Source organism: Penicillium verhagenii (assembly GCF_028828195.1).
Source record: "Penicillium verhagenii strain IBT 33310 chromosome Unknown utg000003l_segment0_segment0, whole genome shotgun sequence".
NCBI lineage: Eukaryota > Fungi > Ascomycota > Eurotiomycetes > Eurotiales > Aspergillaceae > Penicillium > Penicillium verhagenii.
In genome coordinates, this window is record NW_026643167.1 from 4208907 (window position 1) to 4235957 (window position 27051).

The 27051-nt window shown below is 49.3% G+C and overlaps 13 protein-coding genes across 13 annotated transcripts, besides 1 other annotated feature; 3 read left to right on the forward strand and 10 right to left on the reverse strand.

Moving 5' to 3' along the window:
* Positions 1 to 879: 879 nt before the first annotated feature.
* On the reverse strand, positions 880 to 2985 carry N7466_002929 (F1F0 ATP synthase subunit beta; the record flags this gene model as incomplete). The annotated part of the gene is made up of 6 exons (XM_057162327.1): positions 880 to 1812; positions 1919 to 2235; positions 2376 to 2418; positions 2493 to 2578; positions 2719 to 2879; positions 2975 to 2985. 6 exons carry the CDS (start codon positions 2983 to 2985, stop codon positions 880 to 882), a joined length of 1551 nt encoding a protein of 516 aa, XP_057025612.1.
* Positions 2986 to 4223: 1238 nt separating this feature from the next.
* On the reverse strand, positions 4224 to 5049 carry N7466_002930 (cytochrome c oxidase subunit IV family protein; the record flags this gene model as incomplete). The annotated part of the gene is made up of 3 exons (XM_057162328.1): positions 4224 to 4313; positions 4425 to 4618; positions 4800 to 5049. The coding sequence occupies 3 exons, from the start codon at positions 5047 to 5049 to the stop codon at positions 4224 to 4226; spliced, it is 534 nt and encodes a 177-aa protein (XP_057025613.1).
* A 273-nt stretch (positions 5050 to 5322) lies between these two features.
* Positions 5323 to 5337: a sequence feature (Short protein (N7466_002931, KAJ5939797.1) was converted to a misc_feature.).
* A 637-nt stretch (positions 5338 to 5974) lies between these two features.
* Positions 5975 to 6707, reverse strand: N7466_002932 (actin-binding ADF family protein; the record flags this gene model as incomplete). Its single annotated transcript, XM_057162329.1, has 5 exons — positions 5975 to 6112; positions 6189 to 6237; positions 6312 to 6560; positions 6624 to 6634; positions 6702 to 6707. The coding sequence occupies 5 exons, from the start codon at positions 6705 to 6707 to the stop codon at positions 5975 to 5977; spliced, it is 453 nt and encodes a 150-aa protein (XP_057025614.1).
* An 893-nt stretch (positions 6708 to 7600) lies between these two features.
* N7466_002933 (glutathione S-transferase family protein) lies at positions 7601 to 8556 on the reverse strand (the record flags this gene model as incomplete). The annotated part of the gene is made up of 3 exons (XM_057162330.1): positions 7601 to 7813; positions 7908 to 8249; positions 8404 to 8556. 3 exons carry the CDS (start codon positions 8554 to 8556, stop codon positions 7601 to 7603), a joined length of 708 nt encoding a protein of 235 aa, XP_057025615.1.
* An 841-nt stretch (positions 8557 to 9397) lies between these two features.
* N7466_002934 (SH3 domain protein) lies at positions 9398 to 10929 on the reverse strand (the record flags this gene model as incomplete). The annotated part of the gene is made up of 2 exons (XM_057162331.1): positions 9398 to 10796; positions 10853 to 10929. The coding sequence occupies 2 exons, from the start codon at positions 10927 to 10929 to the stop codon at positions 9398 to 9400; spliced, it is 1476 nt and encodes a 491-aa protein (XP_057025616.1).
* A 1736-nt stretch (positions 10930 to 12665) lies between these two features.
* On the forward strand, positions 12666 to 13251 carry N7466_002935 (putative stress response RCI peptide; the record flags this gene model as incomplete). The annotated part of the gene is made up of 2 exons (XM_057162332.1): positions 12666 to 12723; positions 12821 to 13251. 2 exons carry the CDS (start codon positions 12666 to 12668, stop codon positions 13249 to 13251), a joined length of 489 nt encoding a protein of 162 aa, XP_057025617.1.
* A 1098-nt stretch (positions 13252 to 14349) lies between these two features.
* On the forward strand, positions 14350 to 15963 carry she9 (putative mitochondrion biogenesis protein (She9); the record flags this gene model as incomplete). The annotated part of the gene is made up of 2 exons (XM_057162333.1): positions 14350 to 15007; positions 15101 to 15963. The coding sequence occupies 2 exons, from the start codon at positions 14350 to 14352 to the stop codon at positions 15961 to 15963; spliced, it is 1521 nt and encodes a 506-aa protein (XP_057025618.1).
* A 784-nt stretch (positions 15964 to 16747) lies between these two features.
* On the reverse strand, positions 16748 to 17890 carry rip1 (ubiquinol--cytochrome-c reductase catalytic subunit RIP1; the record flags this gene model as incomplete). The annotated part of the gene is made up of 4 exons (XM_057162334.1): positions 16748 to 16929; positions 16999 to 17149; positions 17211 to 17299; positions 17467 to 17890. The coding sequence occupies 4 exons, from the start codon at positions 17888 to 17890 to the stop codon at positions 16748 to 16750; spliced, it is 846 nt and encodes a 281-aa protein (XP_057025619.1).
* Positions 17891 to 18233: 343 nt separating this feature from the next.
* N7466_002938 (histone-fold domain-containing protein) lies at positions 18234 to 18979 on the reverse strand (the record flags this gene model as incomplete). The annotated part of the gene is made up of 4 exons (XM_057162335.1): positions 18234 to 18562; positions 18623 to 18713; positions 18773 to 18858; positions 18922 to 18979. The coding sequence occupies 4 exons, from the start codon at positions 18977 to 18979 to the stop codon at positions 18234 to 18236; spliced, it is 564 nt and encodes a 187-aa protein (XP_057025620.1).
* A 433-nt stretch (positions 18980 to 19412) lies between these two features.
* N7466_002939 (chloride channel protein) lies at positions 19413 to 22216 on the forward strand (the record flags this gene model as incomplete). The annotated part of the gene is made up of 5 exons (XM_057162336.1): positions 19413 to 19964; positions 20022 to 20381; positions 20435 to 20512; positions 20565 to 20890; positions 20950 to 22216. 5 exons carry the CDS (start codon positions 19413 to 19415, stop codon positions 22214 to 22216), a joined length of 2583 nt encoding a protein of 860 aa, XP_057025621.1.
* Positions 22217 to 23494: 1278 nt separating this feature from the next.
* On the reverse strand, positions 23495 to 24202 carry N7466_002940 (uncharacterized protein; the record flags this gene model as incomplete). The annotated part of the gene is made up of 3 exons (XM_057162337.1): positions 23495 to 23731; positions 23879 to 23972; positions 24105 to 24202. 3 exons carry the CDS (start codon positions 24200 to 24202, stop codon positions 23495 to 23497), a joined length of 429 nt encoding a protein of 142 aa, XP_057025622.1.
* A 305-nt stretch (positions 24203 to 24507) lies between these two features.
* Positions 24508 to 25611, reverse strand: N7466_002941 (pyridoxamine-phosphate oxidase PDX3; the record flags this gene model as incomplete). Its single annotated transcript, XM_057162338.1, has 1 exon — positions 24508 to 25611. The coding sequence occupies one exon, from the start codon at positions 25609 to 25611 to the stop codon at positions 24508 to 24510; it is 1104 nt and encodes a 367-aa protein (XP_057025623.1).
* A 466-nt stretch (positions 25612 to 26077) lies between these two features.
* On the reverse strand, positions 26078 to 26410 carry N7466_002942 (putative quinol monooxygenase; the record flags this gene model as incomplete). The annotated part of the gene is made up of 1 exon (XM_057162339.1): positions 26078 to 26410. One exon carries the CDS (start codon positions 26408 to 26410, stop codon positions 26078 to 26080), a length of 333 nt encoding a protein of 110 aa, XP_057025624.1.
* Positions 26411 to 27051: the final 641 nt, after the last annotated feature.

The following is a 27051-nucleotide window of genomic DNA, read 5'->3' on the forward strand; positions in this document are numbered from 1 at the left end:
CAGCAGGCAAGCTTACCTAGCAGCGCCTAGCAGCTCTAGTGACGCTATCAAGGTTCCAAGGGGACTACAGCTACAAACTACACAAGACCAAGATCATTCACAAAGGAAAATACAATTGAAACACCAAGTTTCTCAGGGCCGCCTCGCAAGGCCATGGTTTTCAACTCTAAATACACAATAATGAAACACAAGCCAGCCAGACGGTATTTGGGGGAATTGCATATCCGACCAGGCTTTATAAGTTCTCGCCCAAGAGGAACAGGTAAAACAAAATCTCATCAACTCGCTCGATAGACATGACACGTATTCAACCTCCCCTCCACTGCACCAATCAAACTTCTTCCTTTTCTCTTCGCAACAACATGTCCGTTTCATTCTTCTTCCTCGGAACTCTTTTTCAAAAGAAGCCTCCAATAGGTCCATATAATCCCAGTCCCTTTTGGGGGGGGGGGCAAGACCAACTTTTAGTCGTCCCGTTTCCAGGACAACGTACGCAAAGTCTAGAACGAGACAATTCAGGAAAAAAACCAAGTGACAATAATAAACTCCCAAACGACATCGAACGGAATCCCTCGGGAAAAAATCGAATCGAGAAAAATCGACAGTCAAATTCCCTTGTTGGGGTTCTGCTTCACTTTTAAGATCGAGTATTATACACGCATCCGAAAAGGGAAATTTTTGATGTCGAATGGGAGAGGCACAAGGAACCAAAAAAGTTCGAACATAGGAAATTCTGGACCACAGGAGGATAGCAGAAGAGATTGGAGAACAAGGGGGGAAAAATAAAACAGAGTTTGTTGCTAGAAGATGGCGCCAAGATTTCAAGGTGTAGGAGAAGAGGTCGAAGACGCCGCTAACTAGCAAATGGTAGGATTACATTTAAGCGGAGGACTCAAGCTCAGCGAGAATCTTCTCACCCTTAGCGCGAGCAGACTGGAAGTCACCAACCATGTAGAAGGCGTTCTCGGGGAGATCGTCACCCTCACCGTTGATGATGGACTTGAAGGAAGCAATGGTGTCCTTCAAGTCAACAAGCTGACCCTCGATACCAGTGAAGACCTGAGCGACAGCGAAGGGCTGGGACAGGAAACGCTGGAGCTTACGGGCACGCTCGACAGTGAGCTTATCAGCCTCAGACAACTCGTCCATACCCAGAATAGCAATGATATCCTGGAGAGACTTGTACTCCTGGAGCATCTGCTGGACACGGGTGGCGGTGTTGTAGTGCTCCTCACCGATGATACGGGGATCCAACATACGGGACTTGGAGTCGAGAGGGTCGACAGCGGGGTAGATACCCAACTCGGAGATACCACGGGACAACACAGTGGTGGCGTCCAAGTGGGCGAAGGTGGTAGCGGGGGCGGGATCAGTCAAATCGTCAGCGGGCACGTAAACGGCCTGGACGGAGGTAATGGAACCCTTCTGGGTGGTGGTAATACGCTCCTGCATACCACCCATGTCGACGGCCAGAGTGGGCTGGTAACCGACAGCGGAGGGAATACGTCCGAGAAGGGCGGACACCTCGGAACCGGCCTGGGTGAAACGGAAAATGTTGTCAATGAAGAGCAGCACATCCTGACCCTCCTCGTCACGGAAGTACTCGGCAATGGTGAGACCGGTAAGGGCAACACGGGCACGGGCACCTGGGGGCTCGTTCATCTGACCGAAGACCAGAGCGACCTTGGAGTCACCCTCAAGGTTGATGACACCAGTCTCCTGCATCTCGTGGTACAGATCGTTACCCTCACGGGTACGCTCACCGACACCACAGAAGACAGAGTAACCACCGTGGGCCTTGGCAATGTTGTTCTATAAAAGCAGGGTCAGTAACTAGTCGATCTTGGGGATTGTCGCCTTTTTTTTTCTGGTGCTTTCTCTTTGGCTTTTGGTGTTTTATGATAAGAGACAAACTTACAATCAACTCCTGAATGAACACAGTCTTACCGACACCGGCACCACCGAACAGACCAATCTTACCACCACGGGCGTAGGGGGCAAGGAGATCGACGACCTTAATACCAGTGACCAGAATCTCAGCGGAGGTGGACTGCTCGATGAAAAGAGGAGGCTCGGCGTGAATGGGGAGCCGCTTGGTGGCCTTGATGGGACCACGCTCGTCAATGGGGTCACCAGTAACGTTGATGATACGGCCAAGGGTGCCGGCACCGACGGGCACCAGGATGGGGGCACCAGTGTCGTGAGCGGCAACACCACGGGAGAGACCCTCGGTACCTAGTAAGGATGTTAGTGATGATGCTCTCGAGGAGAAAGGCTTGTCGGGCCGGCTGGATGTGGGTCCCCCTTTCGACTGAAAAGGGAAAACACGGTGGCCCAACAGGGGATATATGGCGGAGTGGAAGGGATAAGCTTACCGTCCATGGCAATGGTACGGACGACATTCTCACCCAGATGTTGCTATAGAAGAATCCAGGTTAATATGAGACAAGGGTGGAAGGGGGATTGGGTTAAACCAATCAGGAAGCACGTACAGCAACCTCCAGAGTAAGCTTCTGGCCGTTGTTGGTGGTCTCAATGGCGTTAAGAATGGCAGGGAGCTTGTCACCCTCGAACTTCACTGTTGAATCGCACGGGGCAAGTCAGAAAATGATCAGGAGAGACGATTGAGATCGATTGCGATGGGTTTAGGGATGGATTGGGGCCCAGGAAAAAGATTTTCGCGATGTCCCCGATCCATCCAAGGAGTCGAACACGTACCGTCAACGACGGCACCGATGACCTGGTGAACCTTTCCAGCCTGGGCGGTCTCAGAGCTGGCGAAACGAGCAGACAGGGCAGGGAGAGCATTGGAGCGAAGGGCGCGAGCGACGGGGGTCGGCCGGGCAAAGGCAGCCCTCCCGAAGGTCCGGGCGAGACCGCTAAGAAACGCGAGTTAGGGGACGAAATTTTCCTGATGTTGACGAAAAAATGGGTCGCCGATGATGAGAGAAAATCGAAGTTGGCGTTGACATACCTCTTGAACATTATGATGATGTTGTAGAGCGAAGTGGTATTAAAGGGTGTGAAGGGTGTGGATGGAGGAAAAGAGGGAAGAAGAGGAATGGGAAGAGGTTTGGTGGACTCGCACGGGAACTGGGCGCCCTTAGCCTTTCCGGGGCGGTTTTGCCGATGGTCCCGTGATGAACCGACAACGGAGTTGATGTTTCTACTTAATTCAACCACCACTTCTTTTTACATTCTTCTACATGTTTTTCTTTTAATTCTTTTGAAAATTCCACCTACGTTATGAATCCCATCTTGCCCTTGGTCATTCGTTGTTTTGGACTTGGTTTTTCCACTTCCGCTGCCCCGTTGCTAGGGTATTCGCACACTCTGCATCGGTGGGCTTGGCATCCGAAAGCAGGGTCGAGCTTGCTCTGGAGTAAACTAACATACTAGCCTTAACATTTACCTATGGAGCTTATATACTTCAAATTATCCAGAATTTATATCTGAAAATTATCATTTTTCTCACAGATCACTTCGTTGATCATGGTGGTTGCTCCCAACAAGCTCTTTTCCCTTTCCCCTGCAGGAGCTTCCCCCGGTGGGAAATCTCTGACGTGTAGTTCCGGAGCCCTCACCCAATCTTTTCCGAATGGCATGAGAACCCATAGAAAATCACCACAATCCTCATGTGTTTCATAGATGGTAGAAATAAGCCTTGAAAATTATCCCCTTTCAATATAATTTTATTTTCTCCTCATTTTTTAACCCAATTTCCATGTTAGAAGAGTGCAATGGGTCAAACGGCACAATAGACAGGGGTTCTCCGCACCAGCTCTGCAGGTTCCGAAACGCTCCGGGCGCCCAACGCCTTGACCTGTTAAAGAGGTGCTTTGGGGCCAACGGGGTAACTTGAGGTCAATGCAACAGAGGGGAAACACCTGAGGAGGCAAATCTATTAAAAAAAAAAAAGGATATAAGAGAATCCAACATATTTCTCTATGGGCTACAAAGGAGATACATTGATTATAGCACAAGTACGGGATACACGCATTTTCGGATGCTGGTCGACCAAAATGACAAAACAAAAAGAAAAGGATGAGCAGCTCAGTATGACGCCGGACGAGAAGCGCGTCATCCATCGAGGAGACAACCGCTAGCGTCATAAGAGCCGCAGCCCTTGGAGACGAGTTCTCCAAGAGTCTGGTCTTCATATGTCCCGTCCGGCGCTGATATATCTGGTCACTGTTCAACCTCGATCAGGCATGGGCCATAATTTATGACTTCTCAAGAGGGGGGCTCTGGACGAAGCCCTTGCCCTCGTAACCGGGCTTGCTGATACCGTGGATGGGGTTCATCTTCTCAGACTATTGAAAAGAAAAGAAAACACAGGTTAGCGCCCGATCGATATAGGAGAAAGGAATCTTGGGTCTCGGCCATATGACTGGATTTCTCGCAGAGCGAAGTTGAATACATACCAGAGCGTACTCGTTGGAGGCCTCCTGCCACTCCTTGGACATGGTCTTGGGCTGGGGCTTGGCGAAGAGGTGGATGGCGTAGAAGATGGCGAAGGAGACGAGGGTCAACTGGGTCACCTTGAAGACGATCTTCCAGCCCTCACCCTTGGGGGTCTGGGCACGGGGACCGTGGGGACCGAAGGCAATCCAGTAAGCTGTTGAAATTGATAATCAGTATCGAAGCATATGGATGAGCATATGAGATGATATAAAAAAAAAAGTCGTATGATGCCGGGGGAAAACCCGGGGGTGACAGGGTCCCTCCCTCGGAAGTCGTAGGATTGGTATAAACCCATGGAAAAAATGCATTTTGAAGGTTTGCAAGACAGTACGTACCGGCCTTCTTCTCCTGGAGAGTCATCTGGTTCCAGTCAACCTTCATGCGGTCGCGGAGAGACATCCAGAGCTCGGCCTGCTCCTGAGGGGGCATACCCTCCCAGCGCTTCTCAATGCTAGCGAGAGTGGGGTTGGCGATGGCGTGGTCGGAAGCAAAGCGAGCTTGCATGGCGTTCAGCGAGGCAATGGGGCCAGCGCGGATGGGAGCCTGTCCGCGAGGGACGGCGCGAGCGATGGAGCGAAGGAACATTGTGCGGAAGGTGGGAGGTGGCAGCACCAAGTCGAAAACGGGTCAATGGGTAGTGAAAATGATAAACCGGGGCCGGCTGAGCCTGGGACCGCGGTAGACTCGACGAGGGAAGGGAGTGGAGGGGTGGTGTGGGTTGGCGAAGGACTGAAGTTGCTCTTGTGGTTTGAGGTGGAAAGACGAGAATCCGGACTAGCGCTGTTCTGGGTTTAGCTGGCTTCTGATTGGGTCGTCACGGCCACACCCGGGGGCTTCGGCTGATTAAAGGCGGCCGGGCTATTTCGCTCTCATGACGCTTCTTCTCTCCTGTTTATTTAGCATATTTCCAGTAGATTGGATCTTTTAAAAGCTTCAAAAAGGTTGATATTGAGAAATTAATTAGGGCCTTGTTTTTCTTCCGGACGAATTCCCATTATATGGTTGGTGTTATATACATATCCTTCATCTTGAGCTTACAACTATAGGATATGGTATTCTTTCGGTCGCATCCATGGATCAATCTTTGACTAGACTAACACTCCAAATGATCTCCATTACAGCAGAGAGGAAAGAATCAGAAGAATAGAACTGGTGGTCAAATTGCCTGAATACTCTACAACAAAACCACCCAACAAATCGAATTTTCAGCCCATTGCCACCCGCCTTCTCTCTATACCACAGGCAGCAGAGCTCGTCAAACAACCGCCATGCCAGCAGCCATAGAAACCGCTCAAGAGATCAACAAAAAAGAAATGACAATCATGTCCCGCAAATAAGAGAGGCAAATAAAAAGTGCCCTGGTCGTAACGGTCTTTGCATTGCAACTAGGAGAATGTGACGAGGATTGTGCAGAGAGAAAAAAGAGTTTATGGATTGATCGTGCCGTGACGCCTCCGGGGTTCAACTGGAACTGCTAACAATCGCATGGCCCGGACCCAGCCGGTACCATTTATTTAGCCTTGCCACCGCTGGCCTCAGACAGGACGGTCTTCCACTCGATATCGCCCTTGTCATCAGCGTGGATGGAGCTGGCAATGTTGAGAGCGTTCTTGAGGTTCTCGCGGGTGGAGGCGTAGATCATAGACCACTGCAAAAAAAAATTGTTAGAAACTAGTAATTTGGGATACGTTTGTACTAAACATAAAGCAACTCTGTTGACGTACCAAGGTGGGGGTCTCAGAGGGAACCCAGGAGATGAAGATGATCTTGCTGCTATACGCGGAGAAAATAAAAGGTTAGCAAGCCGTCCAAGAGACGAATGGCATGGGAAGAAACTGGGAACGTACCGCTTGCCCTCGCCGGAGCCAAGGTCGTACTCGACATCGTAGACGGCGTAACGAGGCATGGGCTTGCCGGCATCATTCTTGCAGTTCTCAAGAGCAGTGCGGAAGACCTCGTAATCCTGCTCCTTGCCAACGCTGTCGACAACAACAGTCTTCTTGTCATCGGAGATCTTGAAGATGATGTACTTGGTCTTGCCGTGGCTCATGCGGAAGTTGTTGAACTCAGTGATGCACTCATCGGTGATCGAGACTCTATGGGGCGAAAGTTAATACGGAGGGGAAACGGAGGGGTGTGTTTTGCGAGTTTCATCGTACCCAGATGCGAGCTGCGCGACAATATAGTTAGTATTGGGACCAGAATGCATAAGCGGGGGACTCATTGGGTATACGAACCGACATAATTGCGGAAGATGAAAGAAGACAAAAAAGGGGAGATAACCTAGAGTGAACACACAATGTCAGTGGCTGAGTCGTTCAGGAGTAGAGAAGGAATATCATCCTTTCAAAGCTACTCAAATCCGCTCCGTAGTATTTAAATACTGCAGACTTACAAAAGGTCAAGGGGACGGGGTAACTCACGAAGCAATGGGGTGGATGGGGGTGATGAGGCGGAGGGGTTGTTGCCCAGGTGTTGCGATAGTGGGGGGGCGGCTGCACGTGATTCTGGGGGCACCTTTTTGGCAATAAACAAAGCTGTTTCCTGAACTTTTAATTATGGGGGGGAATGGGTTATAAGAGTGGTTCTAATATTTTTAAGCTTGCCTGTCTTCTAATAATTCAAATAGTGGTCTATCAGGCATCTATATGAATTGTTGGCAGCCTGGAGGCTTCGCGGTCTCAACCAAAACATAGTATGTACTTAGCTCCAGCGGCGTACAGTACTGGTTGTCGAAGATCACACCACCAGACACGAGCGCCCTGCATGACATTATGCTGTACAGGAATCCACATTTACTAAATGTACAGTGAACTTAGGCAGCCTCACAGAGTACATCTACATTTTATATTCCATAATTTCCTTGTTGGGCTATATTTGGAATTTGGGCTCGACCATGGAACTGGCACAGTCCCAAGTTCCAACACGTCACTCTGCCCACTTAGTAACCTGCTGCCCACGCTACAAAGTGAACAAAAAGTTGCAGCATGCAAAAAAAAAAAATTTAAAAAAAAAAATAAAACATAACACATCAGATTCATAGTTCACTGGATCTCATAAAAACATCACAGATGAGTTTAATCCAGCCTAACAAGTATAGATAACATAAAAAGAAAATAGGTGCCTATCCAGCTATTTAGATCTTAGGCGCATAACGAGCCCGCATCCGGTCTGCAACAGACTTCAAATTGAAGATAAAGTTGACACTTTCCTGTTCCACTGCAGCCTCAGCCAGACGCTTGAATCGTGGTGCCTGTGCCTCAAGCAGGGCAGGGACATTCTTGCTGACCAATCCATGCTCGGGCTTAGTGAAACCCAAGATACGGAGCAGGAAGGATCCAGATTGGACCTACAATACTAGTCAGTGACGAAGCTTTCGCAAACTTCTACTAGGGACACCACATGATTGGATACAGGGAGTCTCTAGGTTGGATAAGACATACCTCAGCCAAAGTGATCTTCTCGTTTCCTCCAAAGAATGGCTTGTTGTCCTCAGTCTCCGAAAGAAGAGGCTCAATCTCCTTCACGATGGCAGCGACCAGCGCCTGTCCGTTGGCCTCGCGCTCTTCCTCTGAGGCAGAGCGGACGCTAGCAAAGAAGTGGGGAACAACCTTGCTGAAGAAGGCATCGACGAAGAAGGAGAGGCGAGCGCGGAACAGGGCGTTCTCGGCCGGAGCCGATGGGGGCAAGAGGTTGGAGGGGTGAGCGTCAGCAATGAATTGGGCGATGATACCGGACTCGGCGATGATATGGCCGTTGTAGGAGAGAGTTGGGACTTGGCCACGCTGTAAGAAGAAAAAAAAAGGCTCAGATTAGCTTGCTTGTCTTGGCTATAGTACTTGCAGGAAGTTGCAGGAGTTGCAAAGCGTGTTGGCATAGTGGCATTCAGTGGTGCAATTGAGTCTTGGGCGATATGGTCAGGCATGAAGATTGACTTACCGGGTTGACCTTAAGGTACCAGGGCTCGCGGGGTGTATCCAGGTCAATAATGACCTCTTCATAGTCGAGGCCACTCTCCTTGAGTGCAATGTGGGCGCGGTGAGCCCACGGGCACAGGTGGTTGGTGTATAGGATGATCTTGGGGGCAGACATGATGACTTGATGACAATTGGTAAAATTGATGCAAAATTTTATGATCAAATTGCTTGAGGGGACAGCAATTAAGTAGTGGGGAAGACGCCATTAATTATGGTATCGCGAAATGCGGAGGGGCTTTCTGGATTAGTAAAACCCCAGCGAACGCAATCCCGATATCCCCGAAGCGGATAAGAACTATTGAGGGTGTGGAGAAAGCGCGGCACTTGGTGGAAGTGACCATGGAACCCTCGGTGGATCATAGACCATCTGATTTCATCTTGCACATATTCTGAACTTTGAAGGCCAACTTTTGAAATAGGATTCGAATCTAATTATGTACATACATTAATTAATGCGTGCAAAACATGTTTCTGATATGCTCAGACAACAGAAATAAAAACCTCAAGTGGACAAAAAGGTCCAGCTCGCCCATCAAGATCGTGAGATCTAGATATACGCACATAAGAAGAAACCCCCCAGATCAAGGCCGTATTATGTGATGACCTTGCTTGTTGCGCCAGCATCCGGTTCCAAGTGAATGGATGAAATCACAAGCAGGCATATAATAGGAAGATGATAGAAAGGAAAGGGACGAGCAGATCGATCGTCATAAAATAGGGGGGGTATATAGAATACGAAGAAAATAGAACACAATCATGCCACGGAGAGTCGAACACGACCTATTAAATAGGGTCATGAGGGTAAGGAGGGGGCGGTGGGAGAGATTCGGCCAGCCTGGGTCAAAAGCACGGGTCAACAGCTTCGCACAGTACTGGCACGACGCAAGATAATGATGTACACGCTGTCGTCAAGGCGTTAAGTTCGCATGATACAAAGGATTTGAATTCCTTTGCATTTAAAACTCTTCTTCTTCCTCTTGCAAACTGCCATCAATAATCTTGTGCCAGTGCTGCGGAAGACAGATGCAGACCAAGGGGAAAGCCTTGATCTCGCCCGAAGGTGTTGGTGATGGACCTCGCCGATGCGAACCACTAGAAACACCACTGTCACGTTGTTCACGGTGACGACTATCATAATCCTCGGCGCGGTCTTGAATGCGCACACCCGTGGCCCAGCCATCGTCCCAGATGCCGATCACCTTCAACATCTCACCCCGATCCAGTTCGAATTCATCACCTGCCCGAGGTGAATATGCCCAGAGAACAGCAACCTGATCACCGGCATGGATCTCATCCTGCGAGTAATAGTCGCGGAAATATGACAATTGCTCAGATTGGCCACTGGTAACTCCTTCGGGGGATGAATATTGACCAATGGTGCCAGAGCGCGGTGAGCTGTCACTGTCCAGTCCAGCCAGAGCAGAGCTACTTGAAAGCGAGCCATGGCGCTTTCCGGTCACGGGGGGAATTCTCTTGGACATGGCTCCCGGACTAGCTCCCATCCCTTCCGAGTCCGATGTGTCACTGTATTTTGCTGCAAACATTGCGCCGGATGTACGTGAATGAGCTGGAGAGGAGCTGGGCATTTCACGCAAAGCAGACATACGCGCGACACGGCCCCCTGGAACCGGATTAAAGGTTGCTGATGTCGGGCTATCCACTTGCTGCATGGGTGGTGTAACCCCTTTTCTTTGTGGGTTAGGTTGATTCAGACTAACAGCGTCACCCTGCGACCTACGGCGGCGGCGTCGGCGGCAGATGAATAGGAAAGCAAGGAGGGCAAGTAATATGGCTGCTCCTACAACGGAGCCGACCACAATGCCCGCAATATCACCTTTAGACAATCCATGACTAGCGTCGGCGCTAGCAGTCGAGCTGGATGTCACAACTGGCTGTAGAGATGCAGTCGAGGAGGGGATAACGACGTCTTCACAGACCGTGGTAGCATTGGCACTGGTGCAACATGAGTCGGTCTCAGAACCGCAATAAGTGCAAAGTCCAATGGTGTTATTAGCGAATCCACAATTGGTCGCCTCGTTATCGGAACCCTCAACACAGCTTCCGGTCAGCGAATCTGCAGGTGACGCGCAGATGGTGAAGTCGGATCGAATTTGGGCCATGTAGTTCTTGCTGGTACTCGTGCAGAGATCTGAGTTGACGAGGATCTCCTCCTCGCTGGTCGCCATAAGCGCGCACGTATCCGCGCACACCGGTTCTGATTGACTAGAAGACAAGTCGCAATCATCAATTGAGCTCTGGATGATGCTACTGCAGAGAACACTGATAGTATATTGAGCGTAGTAGTCGTTTAATGCGCTGTCATTCAGACCTTTGCAGCCTAGAGAGTCGACATATCTATGCGTTTGGTCAGCCTCGTCGTCGCGACTGGCATTGATTAGGGGGCCACATACTTGGACGTCACATAGGTCGACGATACATAATTGGTAAGAGCCTGATCGAACGAGGTGACGTTTGAAACATTTTCCATCCATGGACTTGGCTAATTGTCAGCGTATATTCTCTGCGTATATACATAGTGTATGTATTTACGCTCGTGGTATCATGCTGAGTCACTCACAAGTCCGTATATTGCGTTGAATTGGTCGAGACCGAAGAACTACTCCAAGCGGGACAGAGAGTCGACGCTGAGAGAGATATACAGCCCGTCATGTTGGGCACAAATCCTCACACCCCGAAAGTCCTCCCGAAAAATAAGGTGCCGCGGAATGTGTCAGAGATCTCCCGGAATTTACTGTCGCATGGTTCAATATCAAGTTGCACGGTGGTTGTTTTTGTGAGAGGTTTTTTGGGGGGTTAGAATTAATGGCGATGAAACAAGGCAGACCCCAGGTCCTGCGAACGGTGCTTCGAGCTGTGTGTTTGAAGGTGGAAAAAAACGCGAAACAAAGAGTAAACGAGTGGCTTTCGGGTGGACGATGCCGTGGACCCGCAGAAAGAAAGATCAATCGAGCCCCGGAGGTGCTCTCGAGATCGAGTTGAATCGAATGGCGAAAATGAAGGGAAGTGAAATGGCCAATGGAGAGGAGAAAGAGAGAAGACTGAGGTGTCGAGTTGGTCTGGGCGTCCTTTGGCTCGTTTAGGGGGCTTGCGCGCGCAAGATGAGACGAACTGCCTGATGAAACGGGAAACCCCCCGAATTGAGCCTTCCGTTATGGTTTAGCGTGGGAAAAATCCAATTTAATCCAATTTTATTCAATATTGAAATAAATAAAAGAGAAAAGAGAAAATAGAAAATAGAAAATAGAAATAAAACATTCTGTAAATCTCCTGCGTCTCACTAGTATTTACATGTACATTTGATACCCTGGGCTGAGTCAACCCTGTAAAAAGGGGGCTGGAGGCGTTGGGATGTAAACACTTTGTTTACACATTTCCCCGTATAGTATCTGGTATCCTATACGGCACTTTTGGTTCGTTTCAAATTTTCTTCCCCATAATCAAGGCGAGAGAACTTTGAAACTTGCTGATTGGTACCGGAACTCCGCAATTCCTTGTTCTAATTGTGTCTAGTCCCGTCTCTGTACCTGGCATGGCATCCTCCGGCCTCGCTTGGGACCCGTTCAACCCGTCGATCGCTATCTCTTCCCGCCGCGTACCATTTTTCATCTGCGTTTCCTCTGCAGACTGTAGTACACTTTGTGATGAAGGGAGTTGGTTAATTTTCCGAGATCCTTACATCATGCATGCGAGCTGTAAGCTCTATGAGAGACATTAATCTGTTGGGGGGCAAACGAAAAAAGTACTCATACAAGACAATGTCAACAACAATCTCCCAAGATAAAGTACCAGTACCATGGAATGTGCGGTAGACCCTACCCCCGCTTTGACGCATGCGACAAGTCCAAACCTTGGTATTCAGTTGTGAAGAGCATATATATCAGATGAGGAATCAAGATTGAAGTTATCTCAGGAGAATAAAATCAGATGTATCCAATGTATTCGTATGCAAGATGTTAACTTGAAAGTATGCAAGTATCCAGTGGCCTGAATGACCTCAGGTGTCCACATTCCATAACCATGGGCCGAGACTGTCATGTGATCAACGTCATCTGATCCCCAGGCTGCCATCTCCAAATGAACCGCATCACTCTCTGATCCTCGCATCAAAAGCCTGATAAGCTTTTCTTAACTCCCGATTTCAATCTATTCCACTCGACTCCATCAATACACTCTGTAGGTGATAGACCAGAATCACCTGAAGCCATGTGTAGCTCCGACATCTTCTTGGCCATTCTGGCCGTCTTTTTCCCGCCTATTGCCGGTAAGACCCCCCCCCACTCCCCTTGCGACTGATCCAGTCGAAAGCAAAACCAAAAAGAAAAACAATGTGACCTAACAAAATGTGCGTCCAATTCTAGTGTGGGTCAAAGCAGGCATCTGTACCGCAGACTCTATCATCAATATCGCCCTCTGTCTGCTGGGCTTCATTCCCGGTCTTATCCACGCCTGGTATATCATTCTCAAGTACCCTGAGCCGGACTACGATGATGTCGGCTATGAGCCCATCCCTGGTGGCTCCAGCCAGCGTCGGGACCTGGAGAACGGTCAAGTGACCTACTACTATGTTTCACACCAGCCTCCCCAGCATTCCCCTCAGCGATCATACGGTGCCACCGACCCACGAGCACCAGCCCAAGGCCCTCAAAATTCCCAGAGCAAGGCCCAAGCTACTCGACCGGAGGGAAGCGCGGCGGGGAGCAGCAGTGCACAGCCACAGGCCGAAGCGCGACCACCACCAACCTATGCTGAAGCTGTCCAAGGCGATCATAAGATTCAGACCCAGGATTAGAATGAAGAGCATCAACACGAAAGAACAGCCGTGTTACCACCACTCATCTCCCTACACTTTGCGTTTAATACCTATGCGTTTGTTTTATGGAGTCCTCTTATTGCATTCGAGACAAGGATCGTTATGATTTTACGAAGGAAACACTGGAATACTTTAGGTTTGTAGTTTATTTGGGCTCATATTATTGGGCATCAGTTCAATGTTACATGTATTAAGATTTAGCTATTATCCCGATCTTTCTAATATTCACTTCATTTCCCGAGGTGGAAGTTCAATATGTAAAGTTGTTCCAAGGCCACTAATGTTTCTTTCGATTTATCAACACTGAAGACACGCGTGGACCTGGGCATCAATACGTATCTATGTCTAATTTTTGAAGAATCAATCCAGAATTCAAAATGTTGCAATTTTAAATCCATCAACAAATGTTTGGATGTGTTCTAACATTGGTGGAATGTCAACTTCCTGCTCACCACCTACTACACATGTGCATAGTCAAGCTGACTGGTAGGTACCTGGATACCTGGGTACCTCAAATGCTTGGCCCGCAACATTTGAACATTTGAACATCAGACCTCAGTGCTGGTAGATACTATGTAATATGTCCACATGACGGTTACAGTACTTGAGCATATATGTACTTCAAATGTTCAATGTTGGGAATAAAGGTAGAATACACACATGTGCTCATGTATGTATCAATAGCTCTAATAAGGCTGGCTCAAGTCAACTGGTTGTGCATAGACCTCGGGGAACTTTTGAATGTGAGGGTATATATCAGGAACATCCATCCATATTATATACTTGGGACGGTCCACGGGTGGTTAAAGGCGATCGTATCAGCACTTGAGTAGCTTGTCGCATGGGGAAATCAAGTCTAGCTTCAAATGGCCTAGGTATTGCACCTTACATGGCTCATAATAATATCTCAATTAATATATGTGCACAAACTGGTTGAAAGAAAGATGATAACTATATGGTCAGGACTCAGGTCACTAAAGCGGTCAGTGCCATCTGATAAGCACCGAACACCAATCCCGCGGACCTCTCCGTTGCCGGAATCCTTTAGGTCGTACCCCAACCCACCAATCCTGGCCCATGGCCTCAGTCCCGGCCATGCAGTCCATGCCATTGCTCTTCCGGCAATCACTCAGAACCACTGTCCATATATCCCGTACCGCAGCTCGACCGGCGCGGCTACATTTCCGCCCAACACCTCCGAGCTCTGCTCCCGTTAGACCGACATCACGAGCCTTCTCAGCCTGCCTACAATGCCAATTCCACCCAACACCTAACACCCTCGAGGCCTTCAACGAGAAGAATAAGGAACAGAGTAGTCTTGACCCACAGAATACGGAAAAGACCACCAAAGACACTGATGCATCCGAGGCTGCTTCCCCGTCGGACACGGGTGCGGGGAGTCCTCGTGCAGCAAACTTTTCTGCAGCGGAGCTCAATAGGCTCGTGGAAGACTCCACGATAAAGGGGACTGAGCGCGGCCTCCTGGACCACCTTGAAGCGGAACAAAAGAGGGAAAGAGAAGAAGAGTCGGGACAAGAACAACCGCCAAACTCAGATGGCGTAAAGAGCGGTGGACTTCCTTCTTATCTCGAGAGCCGTCGGTCAAAGATGTCAAAGCAGTTCACGGGAATGATGGATAATCTTCAATCCAATGTTTTCGTAGCTGGACAACGACTGAATGACCTTACCGGGTACTCGGGCATCGAAGCTCTCAAGAAAGAGATCCACGTTCTAGGTAAGCCTATGTTAGCCGCTATGCCGGCAAAAGAGAAAAAAAAAACATACAAAAACAATAGATCAAGAGGCTAATTTCTGTTCCATACTATAGAGAATCGTCTTCGTACAGCGCGCGCACAGGTTCGGGAAGCCAAAGACGCATACTCCGCTGCTATCAACAACCGCTCCACTTCGCAGCGCGAAGTCAACGAGCTCCTCCAGCGCAAGCATGCCTGGTCTACTACCGACCTGGAGCGTTTCACACTTCTCTACCGCAATGATCATACCAATGAAGTTGCCGAGACAGAGACGCAGGAAGCACTGGCGCAAGCTGAGCGTGAAGCCGAAGAGGCTGCTGCGCAGCTGAGTAAGAGCATCCTTTCCCGTTACCACGAAGAACAGGTGTGGTCGGACAAGATCCGTCGCATGTCTACTTGGGGAACTTGGGGACTGATGGGCATGAATGTTTTGCTTTTCCTGATCTTCCAGATCCTCGTGGAGCCGTGGCGCCGGCGCCGGCTGGTGAAGGGTTTCGAGGATAAGATTGTTGAGGCCTTGGAGAAGGAGAAGGCCATCAACCAAGCTGCTCTTGTCATCCCGGCTTTGGAATCGGTGAAAACTGCCGATGCACCAGCTGAAAGCTCCGTTGTTGCTGTTGCTGCCACGGCCGACTCGCCTAGTAGCGAGGGCACCGAGAGTGCTGAGGGTGCTGTTGTTGAGTTGAAGACCGAGGACAAGGCTTTGCTGGAGACTACTTCCCCCGCCGACAATGCCTCTCAAACCCTTTACTCCCGCCTCGCTGGAATTTCCCTTTCTCCCTTCTCCCTTGAATATTGGAATCAGTCTCTGAATGAGCTTCTCAGTGACCGCAGCGTTGCTATTACCCAACGTGAACTTACTGTGGCCGCCGTGCAGAGCGCGGCAGCTGGTGCAGCTGTGATGGGTCTTTTGTTTGCCCTGTTGAAACCTCGGTAGATATGGGGCTTTGTTGATTCTGTACATGACAAACAGATGTTTGAAAGTACTCTTCATCCTCAGCGTGACTTCATACAGGCCATTTATCTGTCATATATCTCCCCCTTGGCGACCATGCATTGTACAGACGAAGAAATAGATATAAAACAAATCTAGTGTATTATTATTGAAGATACAACCTTGGGCACCTCAAGTTCCAACGTTCTGCATTTCCCCTTGCTAAGTAGCCGTAGTATCTGTATAGTTGCAAGGTTAGAAGAACTACTACCTACTTTGGTAAAACTACAGGGCGCTGGAATAGGACCTCACATTTGCAGAATACTGCACTACTTTACCTACTAGGTACCTGTACCTATGCCGAGGTCCTTTCAACTGGTATGTCGCCATTCGAAAGGAAAAGGTATGAAACAAAAGAAATTTCATGACTAGGCAATACACTGGGCAGATATAAAAAAAAACAAGTATATACTCAAGGCGACCACGAGTTCCAACAACCAAGCAGGCCAAGAAACCTCCAAAGCAAGACTCGGGCCTGCCAAAAGAAACACCCGCAGATCAATGCCTCAAGACCGAGAACGGGCCTTGGAAAAAATGGGTGTATAAAAAGAGGCACATTTTGTCCATATTAAAACACGGTCTCTTAATCTTGACAATGACACACGGCCGCTCTGTCTAAAAGGAAATAAATCAAATCACACAAGCACATACACGGAGACACCTCTCGCTTTCCCTTCCATCTTCGGTCTAAACGAGTCAATACTGAGTTTTTATTGTAACAGATCGCTTAACCGATAACGAGAACCTCATCCTCGGGGAAGCTGTATTGGGGAACCTCCAGGTTGAGAGGGGCTGGGCCCTTGCGGATACGGCCAGAGATGTCGTAGTGGGAGCCGTGGCAGGGGCAGAACCAGCCGCCATAGTCACCAGCCTCGCCAATGGGGACACAACCAAGGTGAGTGCAGACACCTATAGAGATATTCAAGTTAGCCATTGGTCTTCAAGTTGTTCAAGTTTGGGATATTGAATTCCACATACCAAGCATGACCAACCACTCGGGGCGCTGGACACGGTCCTCATCGGCCTGGGGGTCACGCAGAGTCTCCCACTTGGACTCGCGGGCCTCGTCGATCTCAGCCTGGGTACGGTGACGGACAAAAACGGGCTTTCCACGCCACTTGATGATGACCTGTTACGCATGTTAGGATAGGGTGAAACCGGGTGCGATTAGGAATCGATTTATCACATACGTTCTTGCCCTCAGGAATGGCACCGAGAGCAATCTCAACCTTAGCCTGGGCCAGGACATCGGCGGAGGCGGACATGTTGACCAGGAAGTCTGTAGGGGGGCGAGAGCACACGGTCAGTCATCGGAACTCGAAACCACACAATCTGCACGTAATCCACCACCTGGAATCAATCCATTGGATCCAATTCCTTCATTCATTCTCCAATGATATCCATAATCTTCCCGGAAAGCGCGACAGAGAGAAAGAAAAAACCTACCCTGGACGGTGGCCTTGGCACCGACAGCGGAGGCCAGGCCCATGGTGCCAGCCATGAAGTAGGAGAAGACCTGGTTGGAGCGAGGGGAGGAGTTGGACTTGTATTTGCTGAAGTTGGGGATCTTCACGGTAGAGCCACGCTCCTGGGCGTTAACGAAGGGGCTGTCGAAGGACGCCTTCGCATCCGCAACTCCCCTCCGCTGTTGGCAGGAGGCGACGGCGCGGGTGGTGGGCAGCTGCTGGCGGGCGCAAGTGCGCAGCAGAGTGCTGGAAGCGGAGGAGAGCGACATGGTGATGGGCAATTGACCACTGGAGGGGGGAGGTGTGACCGCGGCGTTGCTTGGACGTAGGGAAGGAGTGGATGAAGCCGGGACGAAGTTGGAGCCAGAGCTTTCGCTAGCGATCGGAATCACGGGGCCTGTCATTGGCTGATGCGGGTCGCGCGGGTGAACATGGATTTAACCACCGACCAATGTATACGCATTTAATTAAGAACTATACACTTAGTTTCTTGGATTATGATTCAATTGATTTTGATTTCAATTGCTAAATTAATTCATCTGTCCCATTTATGTATTAAGTGAGTTGTCATTTGGTATCTACCTAGATCCTATACATTCCTCTTCCTCGGGCCGAATGCGATACAGCAGCAATTGCCAGAATTTCATAAAAAAGAGAGAGAAAAGAAACAAAACTCCAATGCAGAACATAAAAGAAAAATGAGACCGTTATTGATTCCATCATAGGTACCAAAGTAGCCAGTGTATTTTAGTCCTCCATTTCAACATCAGGGTCGTTGCGTGCAGAGGAACTGACTGTCCGATCCGCCATCAATGCACTCACAGGTACCACAGGTGTACGAGGAATGGTCGGCGATTGACTTGAATCTTCCGGTTGTGTTTCTGTCTCATCTGCGGCATCACCATTTTGCTCTCCAGTGGCCGGGGTAGTGCCGTTCAGTCTGCGTTGTCCCTTCTCCAAGTCTCCAGGTGCCGCCGCTTCCTTGGCCTTCTTCTCTTTGAATTGTTTGTAAGTCGTAGTCTTGGGGATTACATCGGATAGAAACTCAAGGTTGTCGATATGTGATACAGCCGTGGCTATTGTAATTCATTAGCATCGCTCGCCACTAAAGATAATCTCTATAACAGCCCACTTACCTAGATCTTTGTATTGCACCGTCTTCCGCGGTTTGCGTTCTGATTTTACCACATTGTGGCCTTGTTCAGCAAGATATTGAATGAACATTTCCTGGAGTCTGCGTCAGTCTTATGTTCGAGATTCTGTAATCGGATGCGGGTACCGCGTACAGTAGCCATGGCGACCACGAAGGTTGCGTTGTTGGAGCATTGTGCGATATCGTCGTCAAGCTGAATGATCTTCTTGATGCGAGATACTATCGCAATGGTCAGTTTTTTAGGGGGTCTCCATACTCTAAACGCAGCTGCATTGTACTCACTGGGGAGTGCACTTTGGCCAGTGATCTCTTCCGGCTCGCTCGTATTCTTTGGAGGCATGGTTGGTGATATTGAAATACAGACAAAGAAAGAAAAGACCCTTAGCAAAAGACAATAAATATTCGAGTCTTCAAGTAACGGGTTCCGCAGCTTCAACGATTCGTAGCGCGCGAGGGTTAAGTAGAGAAAGTCAAACGCGTGTGCGCGGCGGCGTTATCTCAGCAGATCTCCGTTATCGATTACTTGGCGTGGGAACTTGCGCCTTTGTCACTTAACCTCAGCATCGTTTCCGACCCCCGGAATTGCATAAATTCCCCCGATCATTTCTTTGATTTTGTCAAAGAATCCCATGACGATATAATAGGCGCTGGTCGAATTTAGAGATTTGACCTGCGTCACCCCGATCCCACGATCTCCCCCGTAGCGGAGGAAGAGTACATTACCAGTTCAGCTCGAGCCCGACTATGCTGAGCTTACCGCACCGGTCGATGTTATGACCTCGACACGCCCCATTTCGACCTATTCCCGGTCGCCATCAATTTTATCAGAGCGCCGGGATATACGCCGTTTATCTGGCCATTCTGTTTCCGTTTCCAGCGCCGCCGATTCGAATCCAGCCCCCGACGCGCAAGCTCCCGCTATCACCGAAGAAATCAGTGAAATAAAGCGATATGAAGATTTTACTACAATAGACTGGGTGCAAGATGCTGTGTATGAACAAAGTCGCCGACGAGCTAAACGGCGGAGTGGCACCGGATTCTGGGACCAAGAAGGTGTCTTTGGCTGGAGACGCAAGCTGGTTGAATCCTACGATGCAGGTCAAGCCTGGCTTGTGGTGACCCTCGTCGGTATGGCAATTGGTGTCAACTCGGCGTTGCTGAATATTATCACAGAGTGGTTGTCAGACATCAAGCTAGGCCATTGCACCACGGCCTTTTACCTCAATGAGCAATTCTGCTGCTGGGGTGCCGAAGGAGGATGCCAGGAGTGGAAAAGTTGGACTGGATTCTGGTTGTTCAATTATGTGATTTACTTTTTTTTCGCGGTATGATTATATTGCATCCCTCTGCGGATTCATGGCATGCTAAATGACTGATCCTAGGTTCTGCTTTCTGCCGTCGCAGCGATTCTTGTCAAGACATTTGCGCCCTACGCCGCTGGCTCCGGTATTTCGGAGATCAAGTGTATCATTGCTGGGTTTGTTATGAAAGGCTTCCTAGGCGCCTGGACGCTTGTTATCAAGTCGATTGCTTTGCCGTTAGCTATCGCATCGGGTCTCTCCGTTGGAAAAGAAGGCCCTAGTGTTCATTTTGCCGTCTGTACTGGCAATGTGATTTCACGGTTCTTTGGCAAATATAAGACCAGCGCATCAAAAACCAGGGAGATTTTAACGGCATCGGCAGCGGCAGGCGTTGCTGTGGCCTTTGGTAGCCCCATAGGAGGTGTACTGTTCTCATTAGAGGTATGTTTTGTCCCAAGATCCAAAGAATCATTGTTTTTTTAACATGTGGATAGGAAATCGCCAATTACTTCCCTCTGAAGACTCTGTGGCGTAGCTACTTCTGTGCCCTGGTGGCAACAAGTGTGCTAGCTGTACGTCCTTCTTTCCCGATGCATACTGATGAGATATCTAACTTTTTCTTAGGCTTTGAATCCCTTCCGAACGGGACAGCTGGTAATGTTCCAGGTCTCATATGATCGTACATGGCACTTTTTTGAATTAATCTTCTTCATTTTCATCGGTGTCTTTGGTGGACTTTATGGTGCGTTTGTGATCAAGTGGAATCTTCGAATGGCATCCTTCCGCAAGAAATACCTGGGCGCATACCCCATTGCAGAATCAGTATTTCTTGCTGGTCTCACGGCCATTCTTTGCTATCCAAACATATTCTTGAAAATCAACATGACAGAGATGATGGAGATTCTTTTCCGTGAATGTGGAGGTGGACACGATTACCACGGGTTATGCCAGTAAGGATACATGCAAGCCACGAGACAAAAAAAGTATTGGTTCTGACAAGTTTCTACAGAGAACAAAACAGATGGTCAATGGTGATTTCATTGGCTATTGCTACGATTTTACGCACAGGATTGGTAATTATTTCCTATGGTTGCAAAGTTCCTGCTGGTATTTTCGTTCCATCTATGGCCATTGGCGCATCATTTGGACGAATGATCGGGATCATGGTGCAATCACTGCATGAATCTTTCCCCAAGTCGGCCTTCTTCGCGTCGTGCGAGCCGGATGTCCCATGCATTACACCAGGTACCTATGCTTTCCTAGGTGCCGCCGCCGCACTTAGTGGAATCATGCACATTACGATCTCCGTCACGGTCATCATGTTCGAGTTGACAGGCGCTCTGACCTACATTTTGCCCACCATGATCGTGGTGGGTATTACCAAGGCCGTGGGTGATCGATTCGGAAACGGTGGTATCGCGGACCGTATGATTTGGTTCAACGGATTCCCCTTCCTTGATAACAAGGAAGAACATGTCTTCAATGTCCCAGTCTCGCACGCCATGACAACGGATCCACTATTCATTCCAGCCTCGGATTTCCCCGTACGCGAAGCCGAGCATCTACTTAGCGACAACAAGTTCCAGGGCTTCCCAATTGTAGAGGACCGGAGCAGCAAGACTCTTGTTGGCTATATCGGGCGCACAGAGCTCCGATACGCCATTGATCGTGCCCGAAGCCAGGGCCTTATCTCCCCACGTGCCCGGTGCGTGTTTACCAAAGACGCAGCAGAGGCATCTGTCGCTCGTCGCGCGTCCGGACGCCAAGATTCACTTGTCCCCGATACCTTTGACGCCATCCAGACCAGTGTGGGTGCCGGCGTCGTCGATTTCTCTCGCTTCGTCGACCATACCCCTCTCACTGTGCACCCCCGTCTTCCGCTGGAGACGGTCATGGAGATCTTCAAGAAGATGGGTCCGCGTGTCATCGTTGTCGAGCACCGTGGCCGTTTGGCCGGTCTGGTCACTGTCAAGGATTGTTTGAAGTATCAGTTCAAGGTTGAAGCGGAGGAACACGCCCTTGCAGCAACGAGTTCCTCGGAGTTCTCTGCTCTTGGTGGCCATTTGAACAGCCCTGCACCAGAGACATTGGACGACCGATTGTGGCGTCTGATTCAGACCGTCATCGGATTCGTATCAGGCTCTGGTTCACGCCGGCCTGTTAGGCTGCGTGAGCGCGATAGAGCCGGATTGTCAGAGCCATCAGATATATTGGATGGGACGGAGGATGACGGGTTGGTTGAACTAGAAGATCGAGAGGAACGACCCCGGCGTTAAGGTCAGGATTGTATCAAATAGGTTATGTGGATATACGCTTGCTTGATAGAGATCTTTATGTAAACAGCGGATTTGTGAATTGACTCAGGGATTCTTTGACCTGATCATTAAGGCGATTCTTGATGTTTCCTGTTGATTTGTGCAACATTTGAAGACTAGAAGAATTAAATCATCTGGACATCAATGAAGCGCCGGATACCCATGGACCTCGACCGTTATTATCAATTCGACCTCGTGATACCAACCCTATGAGGAAGAGCCTGGTATCACCCGTGGGCATGCGCAGATCTCTTGATCTTACTGTTATATTGAGATGTCATCAGCAATATTCATTCCTTTCCTGGTCAATCGAATGGCCTCGGTCAACCCCATCCCCCCCTCCTTGCCCTCTTCTTCTACCCTCTTTAATGGTGCTTAACAAAACACTCTCAGCTTCATTTTCTCCACTAGTAGGTGGATTCGAGACCTATTATCCCCATTAATTGATACTCATTTGTCAATTTATTGTTACATACCTTTGAGTGTGTTTCTCTTGAACTTCTCCAGGCTCAGTCCTCCTAAGGTTGGACGTTTCAGGTCCAAGCTTAAAAATACCATTTTCACGAAGGACTGATCGGGACCAAGCTTTGAAATACCTCTTCTCACGAAGGATTGAACGACGATGACGATGACGAAGATGAAGAGTGAATCTTATCAAAGCTCGGTGATCCTGATCAAGCTCAAGAAGCCTAGCCGAGTAGGGCTTAACTAGCGTGGTGCCAGATCTCCGCTAATTTGTCTGGACATCGCTATCGGCGTAGTAGAGACCTGAAAGGAAAGAGGCGACGGGTATAACTGGTGCCTACTAAATAAAGTCCATACTAGGCGTATATTCAAAACCTTGGAAGAGCTGTGCATCGAGATGTGGGAGTGCTTGGAGTACATACCTCAGTAGGCACCACATTGTTTGACCGTCTCCATCAAGTTCGAAACCCTCCACCATATAGATGGGCTTTCATGCTGAGGACTTTCAACTTCAAGCATGATTTCATCTTGGGCAGCCTAGGTACACATGCCCAGCACTCTCAGATCGGTTGAATTTGATACATACTAGACCTTACAGTGCGTCAACTGGGCGTTGACATTTGCTTTGAAAGACGTGTAGTACATTCCAAGGTTATGTATTATAATGTAGTACTACTAACTGACTGGTACCTACTAGGTACCAGACTGACGCTTCTATGTATGTACCTGCATATGTATAAGTACATGTCTAATTATAACATCAATGAGTGAAGATCAAGCCCCCTCCCTCATCCCCACCAAGATACATCCTGCCCCCATCATCGCCGCTCCAAGCCACCAAAGACCACCAACCGCCTCCCGAAACACGATCATGCCAAAGAGCGCCGTGGCGAGGAAGTTGGCCGACGTATTGGTGATGGAGACCTTGACCGTCGACGGGCCAGCCGTTAGGGCACGGGTGAAGAGGGCCCACATGATTATATTGCACAGGACATTGAGACCCAGACAGGCCTGTTTTGACTCAATGTTAGTACATGTACACTCTTATGGCCACAGTATCTATACATCAAGGGGGTTTCCAGTTCTCAAGATAAAGCTATGTATAGAATCTAATAGGAACGGAAAGAACAGGTAGTGAAGAAGCAGGAGAATACTTACGCCTCGAACAAGGAGTTCTAGGAAAGGCGAGGACTCCAGTCCAAAGAGGTGCGCGAGGGAGTGCGCGAAGGATGTTGTGTGGTCATCCGTTGTGCTATAGGTGATGTGTGTTAGCTGGGCTTCCAAGCTGATGTTTATGCGTGCGTCAAGGTATGATTTGAAGTATACTAGTATAGAGCAGGCATTGCTTTGGATGCGGGGATTATTCAGGGCATTTGTGGCTTACAGTTTTGCGAAGAGGCCGTTCAGCGCGGCGAAGGCGCCGCTTGCCAAGGCGAGGAGAATCCAGGGGGATGTGGAGGCTTTGGGGGTTGGAGAGGTCATTGTGGCTTCAAGGTTTTGAGGATTATATGTACTATAGATCCACGGATGTATATGCAATGTGTATGATGATTGGTTCAATGTTAAATGCTGTACAACTTAAGGAAAGGACCTCGGAAGGGGAAGAGGGATGCCAAGACTCAAGAGTCTTGATAAGATTGTCAGTGATCCACATGACATATCAAATGTTTAAGAACTTCTAATACAACCAGGAGCTAAACATTCGCCTGAAATACTATTCAATGTTGATTTTTTCTTCTTCTCTTTTCTAGAGCTGTATTGTCTTCTATCTAGTCAACGATGCAGTTCTACGGAGAAAGTCTCTGCAAACGCCACTGACCACCTTCACCCTCAACTCGCACGTAACGGAAGCGATCATGCAATCGACTACGACGACCCTGCCAGAACTCAACAGACTCCGGCACCAATCGAACACCACCCCAAAATGGCGGAAGCGGAATATCCTTCACGCCCTCAAACTTGGCCTCAATATCCTTAACCTGCTGCTCAAGTAACGCCCTCCCATCATCAATATCCGTCTGATCAAGACCCGCCAAAGTGTCCGATCCCGCCGCAGCCTCCTGCACGCGCGCAACGCTCTTCCGCCGCTGGTGCTCCTCCAACTGACCCGGCTCCGCAGACCAAAGCACCTTACTCTGCCAACTAGCCCACCCACCAATCTGGCTCCCCCGCTCCCGCGTCCGCCAATACAACTCGCTCTCCTCCCGACTCAACGGCTCCAAAAGTCCCTCAACCCGCACCTGGCGCTCAACGCTCGCCCAGCTGAATGTCAGCGCCCCCCATCTGTTGCCCAGGTGGGATGCTGCGGCCTCGCTCGGCTCGGGGAGGTTAGTAGGTGCTTCCCCTTCTCCGTTTCCGTCCTCGCGGCCAAATACCTGTCCGCCTTTGCCTTCGCGGCTTCCCCAGTTACTATACACAACCCAGCCGCGCTCGTCGAGCTCCTTCAGGTAGACGCTGCGGGCGCTCACGCGGCCGGAGGGGAGCTCGGCTGTAGCTAGGGTGCAGGTTTCTGGGGCGGAGCTGGGCGAGAGGCGGGGGTCTTTGAACCAGGAGTGGAATTGGTGGAGGGGGTTTGTGCCGTGGATTTGGGAGACGGTTAGAGGTGGGTTTGTGATGAATTGGTGCGCGCGTGCGGGGTGGGAGAGGATCTGGCTTTCGGTGGTGGAGTTTGGGGTTGAGGTTTCGGAGCGGAGGGCCTCGGCGGGGTTGAGGTGGGATGGGGCCGCTTGGGATTGCGAGGTTGGTAGCTCGGTGGCTCCGAACTCTGGGGTTGTTGATATATCGCCTGGTGCAACTGTGGGGAAGAATGTGGTTAGCTTGGAGGTCTTTTTTTCTTCCACTGCGGGGGGTCGTGTGTCCCCTCCATTTCGGTTCTGCGCGGTGTAGGACATGAGAGGTAGTAGATGGAAGTGGTGACAAACAGATGAGTTTCTTTGGGCGTAGGTGCCCTTCGTTTTGAGACATTTTCTGGGTGTTGGAGCTGGTGGAATGAGAACGAGGTGCTTGAAGGCGGGGTTGGTGGGAAGCTGCGCGGAAGCGAATGCGGAGAAATGATCCAAGGACAGAGACGGGAACAGAGAGGGAACGAGTGAGCATTAAATTGAGAAGTAAACAAAAGTGTAGTGTATCAGTGTAAATGTAGGGGAGAGAAAAAAGAAAAAGAGTTACTTGGAGGTTTTGGGGGAAATTGACGTAAGTTCTCTAAAGTGGTACCATTCGATGCTTTCTATGGTAACATTGTAGCTTGCCAGTCAATGGCACCACACTCAACACATTTTGAATTTCAAAACAACAGCCTGCATCAACCCTGTGTTTAACTATGTACATACACTCAACCCCGGCGTTACAACATGCTCATCAAAGCGCCTTCATAAACTTCGCCTTCACACCCCTCATATACTTGTCCTCCATGAGCTTCTCAATAATAGGCTGGGCATTATGATCATCAAAAGCCTGCCGTCCCGCATAGCGCTCGAAGAAATGGAAAATGGTCGGATCATCTTGATCTCTGCAGATGCAGTAATAGATTGTGCCGGGCTCGGATTGTGCCAGCCGGGTGGTCTCCACGTAGACGGCTTCCAGGGCATCGGCATGCTCGGGATAAGCATAAACAGTGCCAAAGACGACAAATTCGTCTTCGGGAACCGTGAGGGGCTCTGTGATGAACTCTTGGGAATCGAGGGATGCCATAGTTGTAGGATTGGTGGTTTGATTGAGTGTAGTGAGGCCTTCCAATGTGGCTGTTGGAATTTGGGGGTCTGGGTGGACTGAACTGGGATGGGAACCAGAGAGATGCTTGAGAGGTGCTATGTGGATGAATCTGCTTCAATTGAGGTCCTATATACTATTATGGTCTGGATTTAATATCTACAATAGTGGATTGTGCTAACATTAGGCCAGGTGGTAAGTTAGCTTACTCTTATCGAGTCATCGTGAGTCAAGTCTATCATATCGTTTTATCACTAGAATCGGATAAGACCAATCAATCAATGATCCCATGACCAATGATAATGATGATTAGTAGTTAGTACTAATGAGTGACTAGCGCGCAGAAGACAAATCAATGTCTTGAGCTATTCGATTTTACTTGCTACAAATTGGAATCAAATCTCAATTCACTTTTTTTGTATTTTGACCTTGGCGTGTAGAAGCGCCATGCAGAGTTGAGATGGGTCTATGTATGAACATATATGGAAAGACGTCGCAAAATGGTATTACATGCCCCTTTTGATCACCAAATAAACGCCAGATCCCGCTGAATGCAAAAGAGAGAGAAAAACAAAAACAAAATCCCACCAGGTATCTCCCGGTAACTGCTACCTCACATGCGC